The 22,445-nt window shown below is 39.4% G+C and overlaps 1 protein-coding gene across 1 annotated transcript in view; it reads left to right on the forward strand.

Moving 5' to 3' along the window:
* Positions 1–22,445, forward strand: part of ZC3H12B (zinc finger CCCH-type containing 12B) — a 79,307-nt gene that overhangs the window by 42,785 nt on the left and 14,077 nt on the right. Inside the window, exon 2 of the mRNA XM_030305323.1 lies at positions 7,417–7,556. Within this exon, the coding sequence (XP_030161183.1) occupies positions 7,417–7,556 (140 nt within the window). The remainder of the gene's footprint in view (positions 1–7,416; positions 7,557–22,445) is intronic.

Below are 22,445 nucleotides of genomic sequence, written 5' to 3' on the forward strand. Positions count from 1 at the left end.
AAATGATGTTTCCTTTCTTTTATTAATGTGGTATCTGGCATCAGGCATCTTCGTTATATTTGTTTCACTTAGATCTCTGGCTGTGGCCTTATCTTGTTCCTTCTTTTGGGATGAATTCCTATGCTTCACATTTTGTCGAAGTCTGCCTTCTGTGTGGTAGAAAAGCCAGTTATGCTTCCTGCTCTTGAGAGTAATTTCTTTATGAAAAAGAGGTCATGTAGTGCCCAGGGTCTGACATTTCAGGGAGTGTCTCTGGGGTGTGCTGTATGCACTCTGCAGTTGATTTTTGGTTGCACTATTCCTTCAGGCCAGTTGTCTGCAGAGGTTCTCCTTGCCTGCAGTGGACAGTATTTGGTCCTTGAGCAGAATGTAGTGAGCTTTTACTAGGTGTGCTCTGGTCTGCTTCTTAAATGAGACCTAATATTACTTCCACCAGAATTGAAGCCCTGCAGACTCTGTGGGCAGGGGTTTCTGATGGTCTTCTGGTGAAAGAACCTTCTGTGCTGGGAATAAGGCAAGCTTGACTGAGAAGAGTAGTCCCCTCAGAATGCAGAGGTGTGGAACTTGGGGTAAGCAAGTTAGGAAGCTTATGTTGGCTCTTCACTGCTTCCCAAAGATGGCTCTGTGTTAAGCTGAGGGCTTGAGGGTGAGAAATGGCACCGGCCAGTTCTTTTGTCCCTGGAGAGGTGTCTCTGTGAATGCTGCTTCACATGGAAGCACTTTGAGAAGAGCGAATAATGTCCCTGCTGTGCGCCCCAGTTTTTTTCAGATCACTTTTTCCATGTTGTCTGCCTTTTCTTTTTTTAAAAATTTTTTTTTCAACGTTTTTATTTATTTTTGGGACAGAGAGAGACAGAGCATGAACGGGGGAGGGGCAGAGAGAGAGGGAGACACAGAATGGGAAACAGGCTCCAGGCTCTGAGCCATCAGCCCAGAGCCTGACGCGGGGCTCGAACTCACGGACCGCGAGATCGTGACCTGGCTGAAGTCGGACGCTTAACCGACTGCGCCACCCAGGCGCCCCAATGAGAGTAGTTGTCTGCCTTTTCAATAGGAGCAGCACAGTGCCCTCTAGGCTCTCTCTCAGCCAAGACTGATGACCTTTAAAACTCCAGGCTTTAGAGATGTGTCCTGGGCAGTGGTTTGTGCTAGTGTTATGTGGAGGAGCCTGCCAAGCTGGGACTGAGGGAAGCTTGACTGAGAAGGGCAGTCCCTTCTCAGCACAGGGGGTGAGGCTAGGTCTGAACAAGTTAGGCAACCAGTGTTGGCACTGTGCTCTTTCCTCTACATGGCTGTGTTTATGCTGAGGGGTGGGGGAGGGAAATGGTGCTGGCTAGCTCCTTTGTTCCCAGAGAGGCCTTTCCTTGAATGCTGCCTCTAAAGGATGTGCTCCAAGATGATCCACAAATGTCCCTGTTGTGTGCCCCATTCTTCAGATTGCTGTTTCCATGCTGCGTACCCCTGGTTGTTTTCCTTGCCTTCTTTCAAGGAGCAGCATGGTGTCCTCAGGGTTCTATCCCAGCCAAGCCCACCTTTAAAACTCCAGGCTTTAAGCATCACTGGTTGCAAAAACTCACAAAAATCAGCCCCTCTTATTTTCCCAGTCAACGTCTTTGGGGAAATGTTCTCCTTGTGCATTTCCTTGTGTGCTCCACTCTCTCTCACCTTTCTCTGCAACTACTGTTCCCTCCCCTCTGCAGCACCTGTGATACCTTTCTCCCCTAAACCCCATCTGCACTTCTTATCTTCTTTGATGTGACCTTTTCTCTCCCTTTAGTTGTGGAGTTTGTTCTGTCAGTCTTCAGATTGATTACTGGGGTATTTATAAAGGATGAGGCTCTTCCTTGGGTGGAAATTTTAGTATTATCATAAGGTGAAGGACATTTTAGGTCATTCCAGAGGTCACTCCATTGTCCATCTGCACAGGCATGAGTCTGGTTTAGTTCAAATAGCCTGAGTGGTCTGGGCCCATGGGAGGTCTTGTCAGGTCAGTGGACAGCATCTGGAGGTGGTTTTGGGATTCATTTGCCTGAGTCAGGAGAAAAGCCAGAAAGAAGAGCTTAGGGTAAAACATAAAACAAAGGTTAGTGAGTACAAGTAGTTGGGCAGTAAGGACCAGATCTTGGGGTCTAGCTGGTGATACCTCTTGCCTCACTATGTCTTTTGATTAGAGTATTTAAACCATTTACATCTAACATAATTATTGATAAGTATATACTTATTGCAATTTTATTTGTTTTCTGGCTGTTTTTGTAGTTCTTTGCTGTTCATTTCTTCTGCTCTCTTTCTGTGTGGTAACTTTCTATAGTGTTATGTTTGGCTTCCTTTCTCTTTACTTTTTGTGTATCTATTATAGGTTTTGAATTTGTTCTTACCATGAAGTTCATATATAACATCTTAAGTATATAGTAGACTATATTAAGTTGATGGTCATTTCAGTTCAAACACATTCTAAAAAAAAAACACTTTCTTTCTTATCTTTTACTCCCTCCTCCATGATGTATGTATATGCTTTTTAATGTATATACATCTTTTTATTCATAATTTTCTTGTGTCTGATTATGGCCATTTATTCTCCATTTAAAGAAGTTCCTTTAATATTTCTTGTGAGGATTGGTTTAGTGATAATAAACTTCTTTATCTTATGTTTGTCTGGGAACTCTTTATCTCTCCTTGAAATCTGAATGATAAGCCTACTGGGTACAATATTCTTGGTGTTAAGTTTTTTTTTTTTCCTTTCAGCACTGTTTCCATTTCCCTCTTTCATGTCACTGATCCGTTCTTCTGCACCCACTAATTGGGTGTTTTCCATTTCCCTATCTTTCATGTCACTATTCAGTTCTTCTGCACCCACTAATATACTGTTGATTTTATCTGTGTGTTTTTTTTTTATTTCAGTCATTGTATTCTTCAACTCTGGTTCTTTTTAATATTTTTATGTCTTTTTTGAATGTCTCACTGATTCTTCCACTCTTCTCTCCAGCCTCAGTAAGTGTCTTTACAATCATTACTTGAAATTATTCATCAGGTATATTGTTTACCTCCATTTCTTTTAGTTCTATTTTTTCTGAGGTTTTGTCTTATTCTTTCTTTTGAAGCATCATATTCTGTCTTCCCATTTTGCTCGACTTTGTTTATTTTTATGGATTAAGCAGAACTGCCACTTCTTTAGGAGAAGGAATCTTCTTGTGTATGGTTTTCCCCTATGTAGTATATGTGTGCTTAGGGAATTTTGCTGACTGGCTGAAGCCGTGGCTGGCATGGGTTGGAGGTCCTGGGGTCCTCCACATTATGGGCACCTTGGAAGGACAGCTAAAGATGAAGCAAGTGTAGATCAGTGCAGTTCCCGGCCTTTTTAAGGACTAGGTGTCCTGCCAGTAGAGCTAAGGCTAAAGTGGGTGTAAACTGGAGTGTCCCAGAAATCTCCTCATAGAGGGTGTCTTGGAAAGATCCTGGTGCTAAGATTAGGTGCAGACTGGGAAGTCCCATGGCTCGCCATTCAGCAAGTGTCCTGGCAGTACAGCTAAAGCTGAAATGGGTGCAGGTCAGGAGATCACAGGGCTTTCTGTGAAGGTCTCCTGGAAGGACAGGTCAAGCTTAAATGAGTGCAAGCTGGGGTGTCCTGGAATGGTCTGTGCAGAAGACGTATTGGTGGGGTGGCTGGTGCAGAGGTGGTGTGAAGGCCAGGGGGTTCCTGGGCTCTATGCACAGGGGATGCTCTGACAGGATAGCTGAAGCTAAAATGGGTGCAAGCTGAGAGGACTTGGAGCTCTTTGCCCAGAAGCCATATTGGCAGAATAACTGAAGCTGAAGTGGATATAACCTGGGGTGTTCCAGGACCCTCTGCATAGAGGGTGCCCTGAAAGGGTGGCTGGCTGGAGCCAAAGCAGGGTACAGGCTAAGACGTCCTAGGGCACTCCACGCAAAGGTAACCCTGGCAGGGCAGCTAAAGCTAAAGTGGATGCAGGCCAGTGTGGTCCCTGGACTCTTCCACACATGTGCCCTGACAGGAGAGTTGAAGCTGAACTGATTTCAAGACGGATTATTCTAGAACTTTCCACACTGATGAGAACCTGGTAGGACATCTAAAGCTGAATTTGGTGCAAACTGGGGTGTGCCAAGGTGTTCAGTGCAGTGGGCACCCTACCCAGGCAACTGGAGCAAAGACCAGTGTGAGCATGAGTACTTCAAGGTGTTCTGAGCAGCAGATATCCTAGTGGGGTGGGTAAAACTGATGCAAACATGGGTGTTCTGGGTTTTTTTTTCACTCAGAAGGCACCCTGGCAGGGGAGCAGACATCACTCAGGAGGTTCCATAGCACTTTGTATCAAGCATGCCCTAGAAACCTATCTGAAGCCAAAGTGATGTATGTCTGGAGTGTTCTGGAGTGCTTTGCACCTGTGGCCACCTTGGTAGGATGGTTAAGGCTGGTGTGGGGGCTCCTAGCTATGGTTTAGTGAGGCAGCAAGCCAGCTGTGGAGACGAGACCTTGCTTTTATCTGTTGTTTTAAGGTGGAGGGGGAGTATAAATCCTGTCAGTCTCCCATTCTTCTGATTCAGAGAGCATACCCTCAGCTCCTTTGGCCTTTTAAACTGCACTTTTTTTTTCTGTGCCCCAGAGCTACCAGGACTGATATAGGCTTGAAGATCTGGGGGCCACTGAGGCATCAAACTGGCTGTGCACGTGGATTCTGCTCCAGTTTGCGTTTTCAAGGTGGAGAGGGAACTAAACTATGTTGTTCTCCAGTTCTTTATACCTAGATCCCACAGCTCTTCTGCCATCTTTCTGGTGCTATCTCTTATATGATAGTTGCTTTTTTAAATCACAGCTTTTATTCTGTATCCAAGGACAGAGGAACTTTTCTCTGGTCCCTTAGTACTATCCCTTCTCTCTGCTGTTTGCATTGTCGGGGGTGGGAGTTCTTTTTGTTACCATGTCTTCATCTCCCTTTCTCTTCTCTTTTGACATTCTATCTTTGGTTGCACAGAGGCTGTTCAGGAATTGTTCTATAAATAGGTGTACTTTGGTGTGTTCTATGGAGGGGATGAATTCAGGGTCTTCGTGTATTGGACCAAAATCCTATTTCTAGGAATTTACCCATTTCTTCTAAGTTGTTTAATATGTTGGTATACAATTTTTTCATAGTGAAAAATATTTTATTTTTATTATTGTTGATATGCAATATTACATTGGTTTCAGGTGTACATCATAGTGACTGGACAATTCTATGCTCACCACAAGTATAGTTACCATCTGTCTCCATACAGTTCTATAACAATACCATTCACTGTATTCCCTATACTATACCTTTCATCCCCATGACTTATTTATTCTATAACTGGAAGCTTGTACATTCCATTCCCTTCACCCATTTTGCCCACTCCCCCTCTGGCAGCCACCAGTTTGTTCTCTGTATTTATGGGTCTATTTCTGCTTTCTGTATTTATTTGTTTTGTTTTTTAGATTCCACATGTAAGTAAAATCATATAACATTTGTCTTTCTCTGTCTGACTTATTTAGTGGAAATATTTTTACACAAAGAAATTGGCAGCATAAAACATAAAATTGTCATATTCAACAGCAGATATTACTCTTGTATTTATTTCTGGTTTTAGACTGTGTTTGGAAAGACACACTTTATAGCACTGCCAACCTAGGTGAAATGAAATCTATACCCTTCCTCCAAATTCCCCCTCTAATGGCAATTCTGATGATTTTCCTGAGTTCATGTTATTCTTATATTTACCAGCACTATAACAGTGGGAAAAATAATATCTGGACATCTTCCCTATCTGCCTGTTTCATGCTGGATCCATCCAATATTAACCCTTTAAGATCCATAGGCTTGCCCAATTTATCCATTGTTCAACTTTTTAGAAGCAGTGTGGTAGCTATTTCTAAGGCTACCTTGGAGTGTATTGGCATTTAAATATATTTTCCTTTCCTTTTTTTTTCTTAAGTGTTTTGACTTTTAGTAGTGTTTGCTTTATGGTACATACTAAAGAATAAAACATGATTAAAATGTGTTTGGAAATATTAATGAAAGAATTTAATATTTTTTTATCATGTGCCTCAAGAGTGATTAAGACCGTGGGAAGTCCAGCCATGTATGTATTAATGGGCTTCTTAGATTATGTATGAATTTACCCAAAGGGAATAATATAATTGGAGCTAATTTATCTTGTAGTTCAGTGATCACCAGTGAGCAAGTAAGAAATCTAAAGAGAGAAACCCCATTATATTGTCTTAATTAACCTTTTAGAAAAATGATTATTCTTTGCTGATGAGTCTTAACGGGCAATATCCACTTTATTGTGCTAGAATTGGTACATGTAATGTAATGTATGCCAATTTGTTTTGCCATCCAAGTTGTTTAATAATTACAATTTAGTGTGGTTTATATATATGTCAGAACATCAGACTCCATGCTAAGAAATTAGAATTTTCCACAGGCAAACAAGGCATAAATCTAGTACACTATGAATTTTTAATATAATGACAATAAATATATCTTTTTCCAATTTATCTGTTAATTTTCCCTCTTCAAATTACCAATCAAATAAATTTATGTTTGAGTTTTTAAGTTTTTACAATGTTTACACCTACAAATAATTATAATAAAATATCTTCTGTTTTTAAATCATATTCTATTATAAAAGCAATACTTAGTTTTTTTTAAAAAAAATATGGATTAAGAAATAAGGCACTTATAATCCTCTCACACAGAATGACTCTTTTTATTAATAGTTTGATGTGTCTACTTCCTAGCATTTTTTCTAAACTTATATATAGACTTTCTTCTACAAAATTGGGATTACATTATATATACTCTGTATCTTTTTTCTTCCCTGTAGTATTGTGAGAATTTCTCAAATCTTAACATTTTCAAGAATGTGGGTTTTATTAACATATTATATTTAATTAAATGTACAACTATTTTTAGTCAGCATTTATGTGTGTATCATTTTTGCTGTCAATGTTATTTTTAAGGTAATATATGTGCCTAAAACTCGTCTCCAACTAATCTTACATATAACCTTTATCTAAACCTCTGGTTACACCTCTTCTTTCCTCTTCTGTTGTGAATATCTTAATCTTCTAAAATAAAGTGGTAGTAGAAACAGAAAGAAGAGAGAGAAAATTGAAATAGTGGTAGAAAGTAGCCACAAAGGTTGCTATAAATTGAGAGTCATTATTAAACATTTGGGGCCTTGAAGAAAGGTGTAATAATAATGGAAATATTTTTAATAATTGAATAAAAAAGAACTTGATTTGATGTTTTTAAAAATACATCTTTAGTACCAACAAGAAATAAAATTTCTGTTGTTAATGTCTTGTTACTAAGAATAAGCCTGTTTGGAGTATTTCCTTGCTACCTATTGTCGATCCTTTATCTTTTCATTATCTTCCTAAAGCCATGGGAATAAAGAAGAATTCTCCTGCAGAGGAATACAACTTGCTGTGGACTGGTTTCTAGACAAAGGCCATAAAGATATTACTGTATTTGTGCCTGCATGGAGAAAGGAGCAATCCCGTCCTGATGCACCAATTACAGGTACTATTTCAAATAAGACATTTCTGCCCATCCAGAGGCAAAGATAGCAAGATATTTGGGGGAAAAGATGATCCCAACTTAGATAATTATTTTATAAGTTTATTAAGTATATTTAAAATATATTAAGTGTATTTTTATTTGAAATGTATATTTATTTTAATTTATATATTTAACTTCAAGTTAGTTAACAGAGTGTGGTAATGGTTTCAGGAGTAGAACCCAGTGATTCATGACTTATAAATAACACCCAGTGCTCTTGTCAAAAAGTGCTCTCCTAAATGCTCATCACCCATTTAGCCAATCCTCCCAACCTCCACCCCTCCAGCAATCCTCAGTTTGTTCTCTGTATTTAAGAGTGATATCTTTTATTGTTTGCCTCCCTGTTTTTACCTCATTTTTCCTTCCTTCCTCTATGTTCATTTGTTTTGTTTCTTAAAATCCACATAATGGTGAAATCATATGATATTTATCTTTCTCTTACTGACTTATATTTGGCTTAGCATAATAGACTCTAGTTCCATCCATGTTGTTGCAAATGGCAGGATTTAATTATTTTTAGTCACCAAATAATAAGCCTTTGTATAATACATATACCACACTCTCTTTATCCATTCATCAGTCGATGGACATTTGAGCTCTTTCCATAATTTGGCTATTGGTGATAGTGCTGCCATAAACATTGGGGTGCATGTGCCACTTCGAATCAGGAGTTTTGATCATTTGGATGAATACCTACTATTGCAATTGATGGGTCGTAGGAGAGTTTTATTTTTATTTTTTTGAGCTACCTCCATATTATTTTCCAGAGTGACTGCACACGTTTGCATCCCCACCAACAGTGCAAAAGGGTTCCCTTTTCTCTGCATCCTCACCAACATCTATTGTTTCCTATGTTGTTAATTTTAACCATTCTGACAGGTGTGAAGTGGTATCCCATTGTGGTTTTGATTTATATTTCCATTATGGTGAGTGATATGGAGCATCTTTTTATGTGTCTGGTAGCCATCTGGATGCCTTCTTTGGAAATGTGTCTGTTCATTTCTTCTGCTCACTTTGTCACTGGATTATTTGTTTTTTGGGTGTTGAGTTTGATAAGTTCTTTATAGACTTTGGATACTAGTCCTTTATCAGAAAGGTCATTTGCAATTATCTTCTCCCATTCCAACAGTGGTCTTTAAGTTTTGTTGATTGTTTCCTTCACTGTGCAGATTTTTATCTTGATGAGGTCCCACTTGTTCATTTTTGCTTTTGTTTCCCTTGCCTTTGGTACATGTCTAGTAAGAAGTTGCTGTGGCTGAGGTCAAAGAGGTTGCTGGTTGTTTTCTTCTTTAGGATTTTGATGGTTTCCTGTCTCACATTTAGGTCTTTTATCTATTTTGAGTTTCTTTCTGTGCATGGTGTATGAAAGTGGTCCAGGTTCATTCTTATGCATGTTGCTGTCCAGTATTTCCAACACCATTTGCTGAAGAGACTGTCTTTTTATCCATTGGACATTCTTTCCTGCTTTGTCAAAGATTAGTTGGCCATACATTAATGGGTTCATTTCTGGGTTCTCTACTCTGTTCCATTGATCTGTCTCGTTTTGTGTCAGTACCGTACTGTCCTGATGATTACAGCTTTATGATACAGCTTGAAGACTGGAATTGTGATACCTCTAGCTTTGGTTTTCTTTTTCAAAATTACTTTGGCTATTTGGGGTATTTTCTAGTTCCATATAAATTTTCGAATTACTTGTTCTAGCTCTGTGAAGAATGCTCGTTTTATTTTGATAGTGATTGCATTGGATGTGTGGATTAGTTTGGGTAGTTTAAACATTTTAACAATATTTGTTCTTCCAATTCATGAGTATACAATGCTTTTTTTATTTATTTGTGTCTCTAATTTCTTTTATAAGATTTCTATAGTTTTCAGTGTACAGATATTTTACCTCTTTGGTTAAGTTTATTCCTAGGTATCTTATGGTTTTTGGTGCAGTTATAAATGAAATCACTGAAGAGTGAAATTTTGACTTCTTCCTTGCTGATTTGTATGCGTTTATTTCTTTTTGTAGTCTGATAGCTAAGGCTAAGACTGCCAGTACTATGTTGGACAGCGCTGAGAGTGGACATCTCTGTTGTGTTCCTGCCCTTAAAGGGAGAGCTCTCAGTTTTTCCCCATTGAGGATGGTATTAGCTGCGGGTCTTTTGTATATGGCCTTTATGATGTTGAGGTATGTTCCTTCTCTACCAACTTTCTTGAGGGCTTTTTATCAAGAAAGGATGCCGCATTTTGTTAAATGCTTTTTCTGCATCTGTTGAAGGATTATATGGTTCTTATCCTTTATTTTACTAATGTGGTGTATCATGTTGATTGATTTGTGAATATTGAACCAATCTTGCAGCCCAGGAATAAACCCCATTTGATCATGGTGAATATTTTTTTAATGTACTGTTGAATTCAATTTGCAGGTATCTTGTTAAGATATTTGCATCCAGTTTTATTGGGGATATTGGCCTGTAATTCTCCTTATTAGTGCAGTTTTTGTCTGGTTTTGGAATCAACATAATGCTGACTTCATAGAACGAATTTTGAAGATTTCTTTCCACTTTTTTTTTTTTTGGAATTGTTTGAGAATAATAGGTATTAACTCTGCTTTAAATGTCTGGTAGAATTCCCCTGGGAAGCCATCTGGCCCAGGACTCTAGTTTGATGGGAGATTTTGATAACTAATTCAATTTCTTGGTGGTTATTGGCTTGTTCAAATTTTCTATTTCTTTCTCTTTCAGTTTTGGTAGTGTGTGAGTTTCTAGGAATTGTCCATTTCTTCCAGATTGCCCAATATGTTGTCATATAATTTTTCATAGTATTTGCTTATAATTGTTTGCATTTCTGCAGTGTTGGTGGTGATGTATCTTCTTCATTAATGATTTTATCTATTTTGGTCCTTTCTCTTTTCTTTTTGGAATTATGGTTAGTGATTTATCAATCTTGCTTATTCTTTCAAAGAAACAGCCCTAATTTTCGTTTGTATGTTCTGTTTGTTGTTGTTTGTTGTTGTTGCGTTGTTTCAATATCATTGATTTCTGCTCTAATCTTTATTATTTCCCTCCTTCTGCCTGTTTTAGGCTTTATTTGCTGCTCCTTTCAAGCTCCTTTAGGTGTAAGGTTAGATTTTTTTTGAGAAAGGCTACCTTTCTTGCTTCTCAAGAGAGTCCTGAATTGCTATATACTTTTCTCTTCAGCCTGGTTATGCTACATCCCAAAGGTTTTGGATTGTCATGTTTTCATTTTCATTTGCTTACATATATTTTGAAATTTCTTATTTAATTTCCTGGTTAATCCATTCATTCTTTAGTACAATGTCCTTTGACCTCAATGTATTGAAGGGCTTTCCAAATATTTGTGTGTGTGTGTGTGTGTGGTTGATTTCAAGTTTCAAAGCGTTGTGATTAGAAATTATGCATGTCTAGGGGTGCTTGGGTGGCTCAGTCAGTTAAGTGTCCAACTTTGGCTCCAGTCATAACCTCACAGTTTGTGAGTTCAAGCCCCGTGTCAGGCTCTGTGCTGTCAGCTCAGAGCCTGGAGCCTGCTTAAGATTCTGTGTCTCCTTCTCTCTCTGTCCCTCCCCCACTTGTGCTCTGTGTGTCTCAAAAATACATAAATGTAAACAGTTTTTTAAAAAAAATTATACATGTTTAGGACAGCAACACTCAGAAGAATGAAACTAGACCACTTTCTTACACCATACACAAAAATAAACTCAAAATGGATGAAGGATCTGAATGTGAGACAGGAAACCATCAAAACCCTAGAAGAGAAAGCAGGAAAAAACCTCTCTGACCTCAGCTGCAGCAATTTCTTACTCGACACATCCCCAAAGGCAAGGGAATTAAAAGCAAAAATGAACTATTGGGACGCCATCAAGATAAAAAGCTTCTGCACCGCAAAGGAAACAATCAACAAAACTAAAAGGCAACCGATGGAATGGGAAAAGATATTTGCAAATGACATGTCAGATAAAAAGGGCTAGTATCCAAAACCTATAAAGAACTCACCAAACTCCACACCTGTAAAACAAACAATCCAGTGAAGAAATAGGCAGAAGACATGAATAAACACTTTTCCAAAGAAGCTATCCAGATGGCCAACAGACACATGAAAAGATGCTCAACATCACTCCTCATCAAGGAAATACAAATCAAAACTACAATGAGATATCACCTCACTCCTGTCAGAGTAGCTAAAATGAACAAATCAGCAGACTACAGATGCTGGCAAGGATATGGAGAAATGGGAACCCGTTGCACTGCTGGTGGGAATGCAAACTGGTGCAGCTGCTCTGGAAAACAGTGTGGAGGTTCCTCAAAAAAATTAAAAATAGAACTACCCTATGACCCAGCAATAGCACCGCTAGGAATCTACCCATCAGGAGTGCTGATGCATAGGGGCACATGTACCCCAATATTTATAGCAGCACTTTGAACAATAGCCAGTTTATGGAAAGAGCCTAAATGTCCATCAACTGACGAATGAATAAAGAAGATGTGGCTTATATATACAATGGAATACTACTTGGCAACGAGAAAGGATGAAATCTGGCCATTTGCAGCAACGTCGATGGAGCTGGGGGGTATTATGCTAAGTGAAACAAGCCAGGCAGAGAAAGACAGATACCATATATTTTCACTCATATGTTAAGACTATGGAGGAGGGGAAGGGTAAAAAAAAAGTTACAGAGCGGGAGGGAGGCAAACCATAAGAGACTCTTAAGGACTGAGAACAAACTAAGGGTAGATGGGGGTTGGGGGAGAGAGGAAAGCGGGTGATGGGCAGAGAAGAGGTCAGTGGTTGGGATGAGCACTGGGTGTTGTATGGAAACCAATTTTACAATAAATTATATTAAGAAAAAAGAAATTATGCATGTTTTGGTCTTGAACTTTTTGTACCTGTTGAAGGCTGATTTGTGACCCAGTATATAATCTATTCTGGAGAATGTTCCATGTGCACTCAAGAAGAATGTGTATTAAGCTGCTTTAGGATGAATCATTCTGAATATACGTGTTAAGTCCATCTGGTCCAGGTCGTCATTCAAAGCCATCATTTCCTTATTTTCCTTTTTTTTTTATTTTATTTTCTGCTTAGATGATCTGTCCATTGTTCTAAGTGGGGTATTAAAGTCCCCTATCTTTATGGTATTATTATCAATGAGTTTTGTTATGTTTGTTATTATTTGATATATATTTTTGGGTCCTTCCATGTTGAGGGGCATAAATATTTACAATTTTTAGTTCTTCTTAAGGGATTAACCCCTTAATTATGCTATAATGCCCTCTTCATCTCTTGTTGCAGTCTTTGCTTTAAAATCTAATTTGTCTGATACAAGTATGGCTACTATGGCTTTCTTTTGACCTCCATTAGCAAGATAGATGGTTTTCCATGCCCTCATATTCAATATGCAGTTGTGTTTAGGTCTACAATGAGTCTCTTGTAGTCAGCAAATAGATGGATCGTGTGTGTGTGTGTGTGTGTGTGTGTGTGTGTTTTAATCCATTCTAATACTGTATGTCTTTTGATTGGAGTATTTAGTCCATTTACATTCAGAGTGAATATTGAAACATACAAATTTAGTGCCATTATATTTTGTGTAAAGTTGGTGTTTCTGGTGATGTTCTCTGGTCCTTTGTAGTCTTTGTTGCTTTGTTCTTCTTTTTCTCCACTCGGAGTCCCCCTTAAAATTTCTTGCAGGGCTGGTTTAGTGGTCACAAATTCCTTTAAACTCCTTTAGTTTTTGTTTGGGAAAATCTTTATCTTTCCTTGTATTCTGAATGACAGCCTTGCTGGATAAAAAATTCTTGGCTGCATATTTTTACCAGACCATTGAATATTTTCTTCCTCTATCATCTGACCTGCCAATTTTCAGTGGACATATCTGCTGCTAACCTTATGTGTTTACCCTTGTAAGCTAATGACTTTTAGTCCCTAGCTCCTTTCAGAATTTTCTCTTTATCTTTGTTCTTTGCACATATCACTATGTTATCTCATGTTGTTCACCTGTTTTTGTTGATTTTGAGGGGTGTTCTCTGTGCCTCTTGGACTTGGATGCCTGTTTACTTCCCCACTTAGGTTAAGTTTTCAGCTATAATTTGTTCAAATAAACCTTCTTCCTCTTTTCCCCATTCTTCTTCTTCTGGGACTCCTATGATACATATATTGTTTCATGTTATTGAATCACTATGTTCTCTAAGTCTCTCCTTGTGATCTAATACTTTCAACTGTCTCTTCTTTTCAGCTTAATTTTTCCCATAATTTTATCTTCTATATTACCTATTCACTCCTCTGCTTCTTCAATCCTTGTTGTGACTGTATACAGTTGTTTTTGCATCTTAGTTATATCATGTTGTATTTCAATCTGACTAGTTTTTAGGTCTTTGATCTCTGCAGCAAGGGTTTGTGTGGTGTCTTCTCTGTTTTTGTTTTTGTTTTTTTTTTCAAGCCCAGCTAGTAGTCTTATGACTGTTGTTCTAAACTCTTGTTCAGATATTTTGCTTATATCAGTTTTGAGCAAGTCCCTGGCTGTAATTTCTTCTTGACGTTTCTTTTTGGGGAAAATTCCTGTCTTGTAATTTTTGTTAAGTTTCTGCCTTTGCATGTTTTAAAGGCTTGTTATGCTTACTGCACCTGTGAGTACTACTATATTAAAAAGGGCCACACACTGTCCAGGGCCTGGCATCTCAGGTAGTGTTTCTGGTGTGTGCTGTGTGCATTCTGCTATTGTGTTTTGGCTGCTCTTCCCACTGGTCAGCCCTCTGCAGACTCCTCCTTGGTTGCATTGGGTTTTGTTTGGACCTTTAACTAGGTGTGCTTTGATTTGTTTATTAAAATAAGCCTGGGAAAAAAGGAAACAAGAGAAAACAAAACATGACCCCCAGAAAAGATAAAAGGAAAGGAAACAAAAAAAAACATAGTATCCAAATCTATAGGGCTGATTCCAGCAAAAAGAATGAAAAATTAGAAAAAAATAAGAGAAACAAAGACAAGAATAAAAAAGCCTGATCCGAAACCAGAGAAAATGAAAACAAACAAACAAACAAACAAACAAAAAAACCTAGGAGCCTGATTCCAAAAGAAAAAAAGGGGAAAGAAGAAACCAAAACAAAACAAAACAACAACAATAACAATAACAACAAAACTAAGCCTGGTCTTATTCCCACCAGAACTTCAGGTTTGTTATTTTTTTTTTTAAGTATTCGATTTTGAGTATATTTGGTGCATGTGCAGTGATGTTTGTGTTGGTCTTCTGGAGAAGAGGCCTGCTGCATTGGCTCAGAGTCAGTCTTTCCCCATAAATAGGCAGTTGCCAGGCATAAGGGGGGTGGGGTTTTGTGTAAATGGGTCTTGCCTCCAACTGGGCCTGCTTTGTTGCTCTCTGAAATCCCACTGTGTTGGTGTTGGGGAGAAAATTGTGCTACCCTAATCTTTTGTCATGGGACAGGGGACCTCACCCACCCCCCTCTTCAGGAAGTCCTCACAGAATAGCGAGGGCAGTCAGCTGGCCCTGCACCACAACTCTGCTGCATTTTTTCTTTGGCACACATCACTGGGATTCAAAACCTGAAGTCTTAAGGGACCAGGCACCATGTGGATCTGCCACCCTCCTCCAGAGTACAGCCTCTCCATGCTGTGTCTGAAGTCCTTTGTCCATGAAAAACAGTCTCATGCCTGCAAAGTGTGCACAGTCTATGGTGCAGAACCGACAAAAGCAGCAAAGGTTATATTCCCTCTGGGTGTCCTTCTTTCTCTTGCTAATAAAAGGCCTTTTGCTGATGCTTACAGGGTCTTTTGTCCTTGGGGAGGCAATATACCCTCTTTCAAAAGTACTCAAGGAAGGGGAGTGTTCTCTCACAATGAGCCCTGGAGACCCCAACACCATGCTACGCCCACTGGGCCCAGCTCCCTCCTCTCCAGGAGTATGCACCACAGATCAGCTCTGGAGAAATTTGTGCTCTTCCAAAACCTCAGAGTTTGAGCTCCAAATGCTGTTTGCAAAAAACAATAACAAAAACAAAACAAACAAACAAAACCAATCTGGGAGACTCAGTACTTCTCACTCCGCAGTGAATGGTCTAGAGAGGGTTTCCTCTTGTGCAAACTCGATGCCACACTTTCTCAACCCCTCTCTCTTTCTCTCCTTTTTGTCTCTACAGGGAAAAAGTTCCCTCCCCTCTGCAGCACCATTATTCTATCCCCCAAATCAGTTCCACACACCTTGCATCTGCTATGCTATCCCTTTCCAACTGTGGAGCTCCATCTGCCATTCTGCAGAATTGATTTTCTGGGTGTTCCAATTGATCTTACCTCAATACAGCTGTTATTGAGCAATGGGGAAAGCCTCATATTAAGTATGTTTTTAAACATATTTTTTCCTGATCCAAATAAAACTGTTATTGCTTTGTCACATATAGCAGTTAAATTGAGACAATTTGAATTCAGTAAGGAATAAAGCATACAGTATTAAAAAAAAGTGCTTTTCTACTTGACCATAGACTTCAGACTAAAGAAAGGTGAACATGGTTATGTGTGAGTGACTGAATTTTCCAAAGAACTGAAGAAACCATAGTAGGGTATGAATCACATGCTGTACCAAAGAAGTGATTGTGAGATTTGCAAATTACAGGGTAAAATATATAGAGAGAACAGTCAGAGCCAAATTAGCCATGAGGCACAGAAGACCCAGTGTCGAGGACCCATGATACTTTTAGTGTTTTAATTTGAAGCACAGGTAAGATGGCAGAGTAGAAAGACCCTGAGCTCATGCCATCCCTCATTTGCAACTAGATATCACTCATAACTATGTCAATAAACGAGAGAGTGATACGAAGACTGGCAGAACAATGTCCACAACTAAATTTATAGGAGACACATTAGAGAGGTTAGGAAGGGCAGAAATGGTACCTTAGTTGGGAGCAGCCTGCAGGAAGGAGGGAACTGTGCTTGCAGAGAGGGGAAAGCACCAGGGAACCCACAGGGAAGATAAATTACAATAACATCTAGCCTTAAATATCAGAGGGGCTGAATTCTGTAAGTTTGTATAACCAGCAGCACATGGAGCCTAATGTTTAAAGTCAGCTGACTCAGCAATAGGCTAGCTGAGAAGGAAAGTGGTACCCTAGTCCCCACCCTAAAAGAGAAAACAGCCCATGAACAGGAAACATAGAAACAAGAGCTTACAAAACAAGATGAAGATAAGTTTATACTGATTTTGGAGCATGTTGGGGAACTTCTCTGGTAACAAGAGAGATGGGAGTCACCATTTTCCTCCCCGAACCCCCAGAATAAACACAGTACTACTTGTGAGACATGGGGCTACACAGGCACCCACATCTTTGACCCAGAGTTCAGGGTAAATTTTGTTAAAGCTGTATGTGTACCCTGCCCAACTACCAGGTGGACAGTTGCCACCATGCACCCTGCCAAGCCACAGTGAAGCACCCAGCCATGCACCGCCAGCTATTGTCACATGCCACATCCAGACACTTGGGACACAGATATTGATGTGTATCATATCCAGACACTGGGGGCATACCTGCTGAAGTATCCCACAATCAGTTGACTTGCTGCACCCAGCCATGTGACGCCAGCCACCATCACACACTGTGCCCAGCTGTGCCTGCAGTTGTCATGTGGTACAGTCGGTATCACACCCTAGACAATCCCACATGCAGCCTTCAGGTGCTGCGGTGCTCCGGAGTATCCAGCAAAAAACTAGAGTCCCACTGCAAAATTTGCTAACACTGCTCCACATTCTCAATTTCCCTAGTAGGGATGCCATCTCAGAAATGGCCTGCCTGGGTCCCATTAATATTACAGAGAGCAAACGCAGCCCACAACTGAGAGAATCAGTGCAGACAACTGCACTGAAAAGAAAAGTTGACTCAGACACAAGAGTAAGGCATACACAACACATACAGGTTACTCTCCTAAAGTGCCAAGCTCTGGTGAACAGGGGACACTGCACTGCAGGGCACTCCAGGACCTCCTCTTCAAAAAGTCACTACTTTCTTTTTTTTTTTAACGTTTATTTATTTTTGAGACAGAGAGAGAGCATGAACGGGGAGGGTCAGAGAGAGAGAGGAAGACACAGAATCTGAAACAGACTCCAGGCTCTGAGCTGTCAGCACAGAGCCCGACACGGGGCTTGAACTCATGAACCACGAGATCATGACCTGAGCCGAAGTCGGAAGCTTAACCGACTGAGCCACCCAGGTGTCCCAAAAAGTCACTACTTTCAAGAGCACAAGACATTGATGACTTTCTTAACACACAAAAACAGACACAGAGAGACAGACAAAATGAGGAGACAGAGAAATTTATCCCAAATGAAACAGCAGGACATGGTGACCGCCAGAAATCTAAAAGGAACAGACATATGTAACATACCTGATGGAGAATTTAAAATAATGCTCATAAGGATACTTACTAGATTTGAGAAAAGAGTGGAAAACATGAGTGAGATCCTTAACACAGAGATAAGGAACAACATAGCAGTGATAAAGGGCTCAATAAACAAAATGAGGGGCGCCTGGGTGGCTTGGTCGGTTAAGCGTCCGACTTCGGCTCGGGTCATGATCTCACGGTCCGTGAGTTCGAGCCCCGCGTCGGGCTCTGTGCTGACAGCTCGGAGCCTGGAGCCTGTTTCAGATTCTGTGTCTTCCTCTCTCTCTGCCCCTCCCCTGTTCATGCTCTGTCTCTCTCTGTTTCAAAAATAAATAAACGTTAAAAAAATTAAAAAAAAATAAACAAAATGAGAAATCAGCTTGATGGAAAGAATGGCAAGATGAAAGAAGCAGAGGAACAAATTAGTGACCTACAAGAAAAAGTAATGGAAACTAATTAAGTTGAACAAAAGAGAAAAAACAATTACACAAAATGAGAATAGACTTAGGGAACTCAGTGATTCCACCAGATGTAATAACATTTGTATTATAGGAGTCCCAGAAGAAGAAGAAGGAGGGGAGAGAAAAGGGGGCAGAAAATTTATTTCAAGAAAAAATAGCTGAAAACTTGCCTAAACTGGTGAAGGAAGCAGATATCTAGATCCAGGATGCACAGAGAACTCCCATCAAAATCAACAAAAGCAGACACACACTAAGACATATTGTTTGCAAAATATAATGATACACAAAAAAAAATCCTAAAATTGTCAAGACAAATGAAGTCAGTATATTACAAGGAAAAGCCATAAGGCCAGCAGGAGATTTTTTAACAGAAACTTGGCAAGACAGAAGGGGGTAGCATGATATATTCAAAGTGCTGATGGGAAAAAAATCTGCAGCCAAAAATACTCTATCAAGCAAGGCAATCATTCAAAATAGAAGGAGAGATCAAGAGTTTTCCAGATAAACCAAAACTAAGGAGTTTGTGACCATTAAACCAGTCCTTCAAGAAATATTAAAGGGTACTTTGAATGGGAAGGACACACACAAAATGACAGTATAAAGATTAAAAAAATGAAGAAGCAGTAAAAATAAACATTTCTTTAAAAAATAGGTCAAGGAACTCACAAAATAAAATGATATATAAAATATAATGATACATACCTAAAACATGGGAAGGAGAGGAGAAAGAATGAATTCAAACATAAATGCCCACCAACTTAATATAGACAGCTTTATGAAGACGAGGGTATATACAAACCCAATGGTAACCATATATCAAAAAACACTAATAAATATGCAAAGAATTAAGAGAAAGAATACAAATATATCACTAAAGAAAATCAGCAAAACATGAAAAATAAGAAAGGATCACAGAAAATAGTCAGGAAAAAAACAAAACAAGTAACAAAATGGCAATAAATACATATCTATCAATAATTACTTTAAATGTAAATGGACTAAATGCTCCAATCAAAAAAAAATATAGGGTGACAGAATGGATAAAGAAAACAAGACCCATCTATATGCTGCCTACAAGAGATTCACATTAGACTTCAAAAGCACCTGTAGAGGGGCGCCTGGGTGGCTCAGTTGGTTAAGCATCCAACTTTGGCTCAGACCGTGATCCCGCGGTCCGTGAGTTTGAGCCCTGCATCGGGCTCTGTGCTGACAGCTCAGAACCTGGAGCCTGCTTCTGATTCTGTGTCTCCCTCTCTCTCTGACCCTACCCCCATTCATGCTCTGTCTCTCTCTGTCTCAAAAAGAAATAAACGTTAAAAAAAAATAAAAAAAAAGCACCTGCAGATTGAAAATGAGGGGAAGGAGAAACATGTATCATGCAAATGGATGTCAAAAAAAAAAAAAAAAAAGCCAGGGTAGCAAGACTATTGTAAGTCAAAATACAGTTTATTTTATTTTTTTTACCATTTTATTTTTTTATTTTTTTCCAATATATGAAATTTATTGTCAAATTGGTTTCCATACAACACCCAGTGCTCATCCCAAAAGGTGCCCTCCTCAATACCCATCACCCACCCTCCCCTCCCTCCCACCCCCCATCAACCCTCAGTTTGTTCTCAGTTTTTAACAGTCTCTTATGCTTTGGCTCTCTCCCACTCTAACCTCTTTTTTTTTCCTCCCCCTCACCCATGGGTTTCTGTTAAGTATCTCAGGATTCACATAAGAGTGAAACCATATGGTATCTGTCTTTCTCTGTATGGCTTATTTCACTTAGCATCACACTCTCCAGTCCCATCCACGTTGCTACAAAAGGCCATATTTCATTTTTTCTCATTGCCACGTAGTATTCCATTGTGTATATAAACCACAATTTCTTTATCCATTCATCAGTTGATGGACATTTAGGCTCTTTCCATAATTTGGCTATTGTTGAGAGTGCTGCTATAAACATTGGGGTACAAGTGCCCCTATGCATCAGTACTCCTGTATCCTTGGGTAAATTCCTAGCAGTGCTATTGCTGGGTCATAGCATAGGTCTACTTTTAATTTTCTGTGGAACCTCCACACTGCTTTCCAGAGCGGCTGCACCAATTTGCATTCCCACCAACAGTGCAAGAGGGTTCCCGTTTCTCCACATCCTCTCCAGCATCTATAGTCTCCTGATTTGTTCATTTTGGCCACTCTGACTGGTGTGAGGTGATATCTGAGTGTGGTTTTGATTTGTATTTCCCTGATGAGGAGCAATGTTGAGCATCTTTTCATGTGCCTGTTGGCCATCCGGATGTCTTCTTTAGAGAAGTGTCTATTCATGTTTTCTGCCCATTTCTTCACTGGGTTATTTGTTTTTCAGGTGTGGAGTTTGGTGAGCTCTTTATAGATTTTGGATACTAGCCCTTTGTCCGATATGTCATTTGCAAATATCTTTTCCCATTCCGTTGGTTGCCTTTTACTTTTGTTAGTTGTTCCCTTTGCTGTGCAGAAGCTTTTTATCTTCATAAGGTCCCAGTAGTTCATTTTTGCTTTTAATTCCCTTGCCTTTGGGGATGTGTCGAGTAAGAGATTGCTACGGCTGAGGTCAGAGAGGTCTTTTCCTGCTGTCTCCTCTAGGGTTTTGATGGTTTCCTGTCTCACATTCAGGTCCTTTATCCATTTTGAGTTTATTTTTGTGAATGGTGTGAGAAAGTGGTCTAGTTTCAACCTTCTGCATGTTGCTGTCCAGTTTTCCCTGCACCATTTGTTAAAGAGACTGTCTTTTTTCCATTGGATGTTCTTTCCTGCTTTGTCAAAGATGAGCTGGCCATACGTTTGTGGGTCTAGTTCTGGGGTTTCTATTCTATTCCATTGGTCTGTGTGTCTGTTTTTGTGCCAATACCATGCTGTCTTGATGATGACAGCTTTGTAGTAGAGGCTAAAGTCTGGGATTGTGATGCCTCCTGCTTTGGTCTTCTTCAAAATTACTTTGGCTATTCAGGACCTTTTGTGGTTCCATATGAATTTTAGGATTGCTTGTTCTAGTTTCGAGAAGAATGCTGGTGCAATTTTGATTGGGATTGCATTGAATGTGTAGATAGCTTTGGGTAATATTGACATTTTGACAATATTTATTCTTCCAATCCATGAGCAGGGAATGTCTTTCCATTTCTTTATATCTTCTTCAATTACCTTCATAAGGTTTCTGTAGTTTTCAGCATACAGATCTTTGACATCTTTGGTTAGATTTATTCCTAGGTATTTTATGCTTCTTGTGCAATTGTGAATGGGATCAGTTTCTTTATTTGTCTTTCTGTTGCTTCATCGTTAGTGTATAAGAATGCAACTGATTTCTGTACATTGATTTTGTATCCTGCAACTTTGCTGAATTCATGTATCAGTTCTAGCAGACTTTTGGTGGAGTCTATCGGATTTTCCATGTATAATATCATGTCATCTGCAAAAAGCGAAACCTTGACTTCATCTTTGCCAATTTTGATGCTTTTGATTTCCTTTTGTTGTCTGATTGCTGATGCTAGAACTTCCAACACTATATTAAACAACAGCGGTGAGAGTGGGCATCCCTGTCGTGTTCCTGATCTCAGGGAAAAAGCTCTCAGTTTTTCCCCATTGAGGATGATGTTAGCTGTGGGCTTTTCATAACTGGCTTTTATGATGTTTAAGTATGTTCCTTCTTTCCCGACTTTCTCAAGGGTTTTTATTAAGAAAGGGTGCTGGATTTTGTCAACGGCCTTTTCTGCATCGATTGACAGGATCATATGGTTCTTCTCTTTTTTTTTGTTAATGTCATGTATCACGTTGATTGATTTGCGAATGTTGAACCAGCCCTGCATCCCAGGAATGAATCCCACTCGATCATGGTGAATAATTCTTTTTATATGCTGTTGAATTCGATTTGCTAGTATCTTATTGAGAATTTTTGCATCCATATTCATCAGGGATATTGGCCTGTAGTTCTCTTTTTTTACTGGGTCTCTGGTTTAGGAATCAAAGGAATACTGGCTTCATGGAATGAGTCTGGAAG

This window comes from Lynx canadensis, chromosome X, assembly GCF_007474595.2.
Source record: "Lynx canadensis isolate LIC74 chromosome X, mLynCan4.pri.v2, whole genome shotgun sequence".
Taxonomy (NCBI): Eukaryota; Metazoa; Chordata; class Mammalia; order Carnivora; family Felidae; genus Lynx; species Lynx canadensis.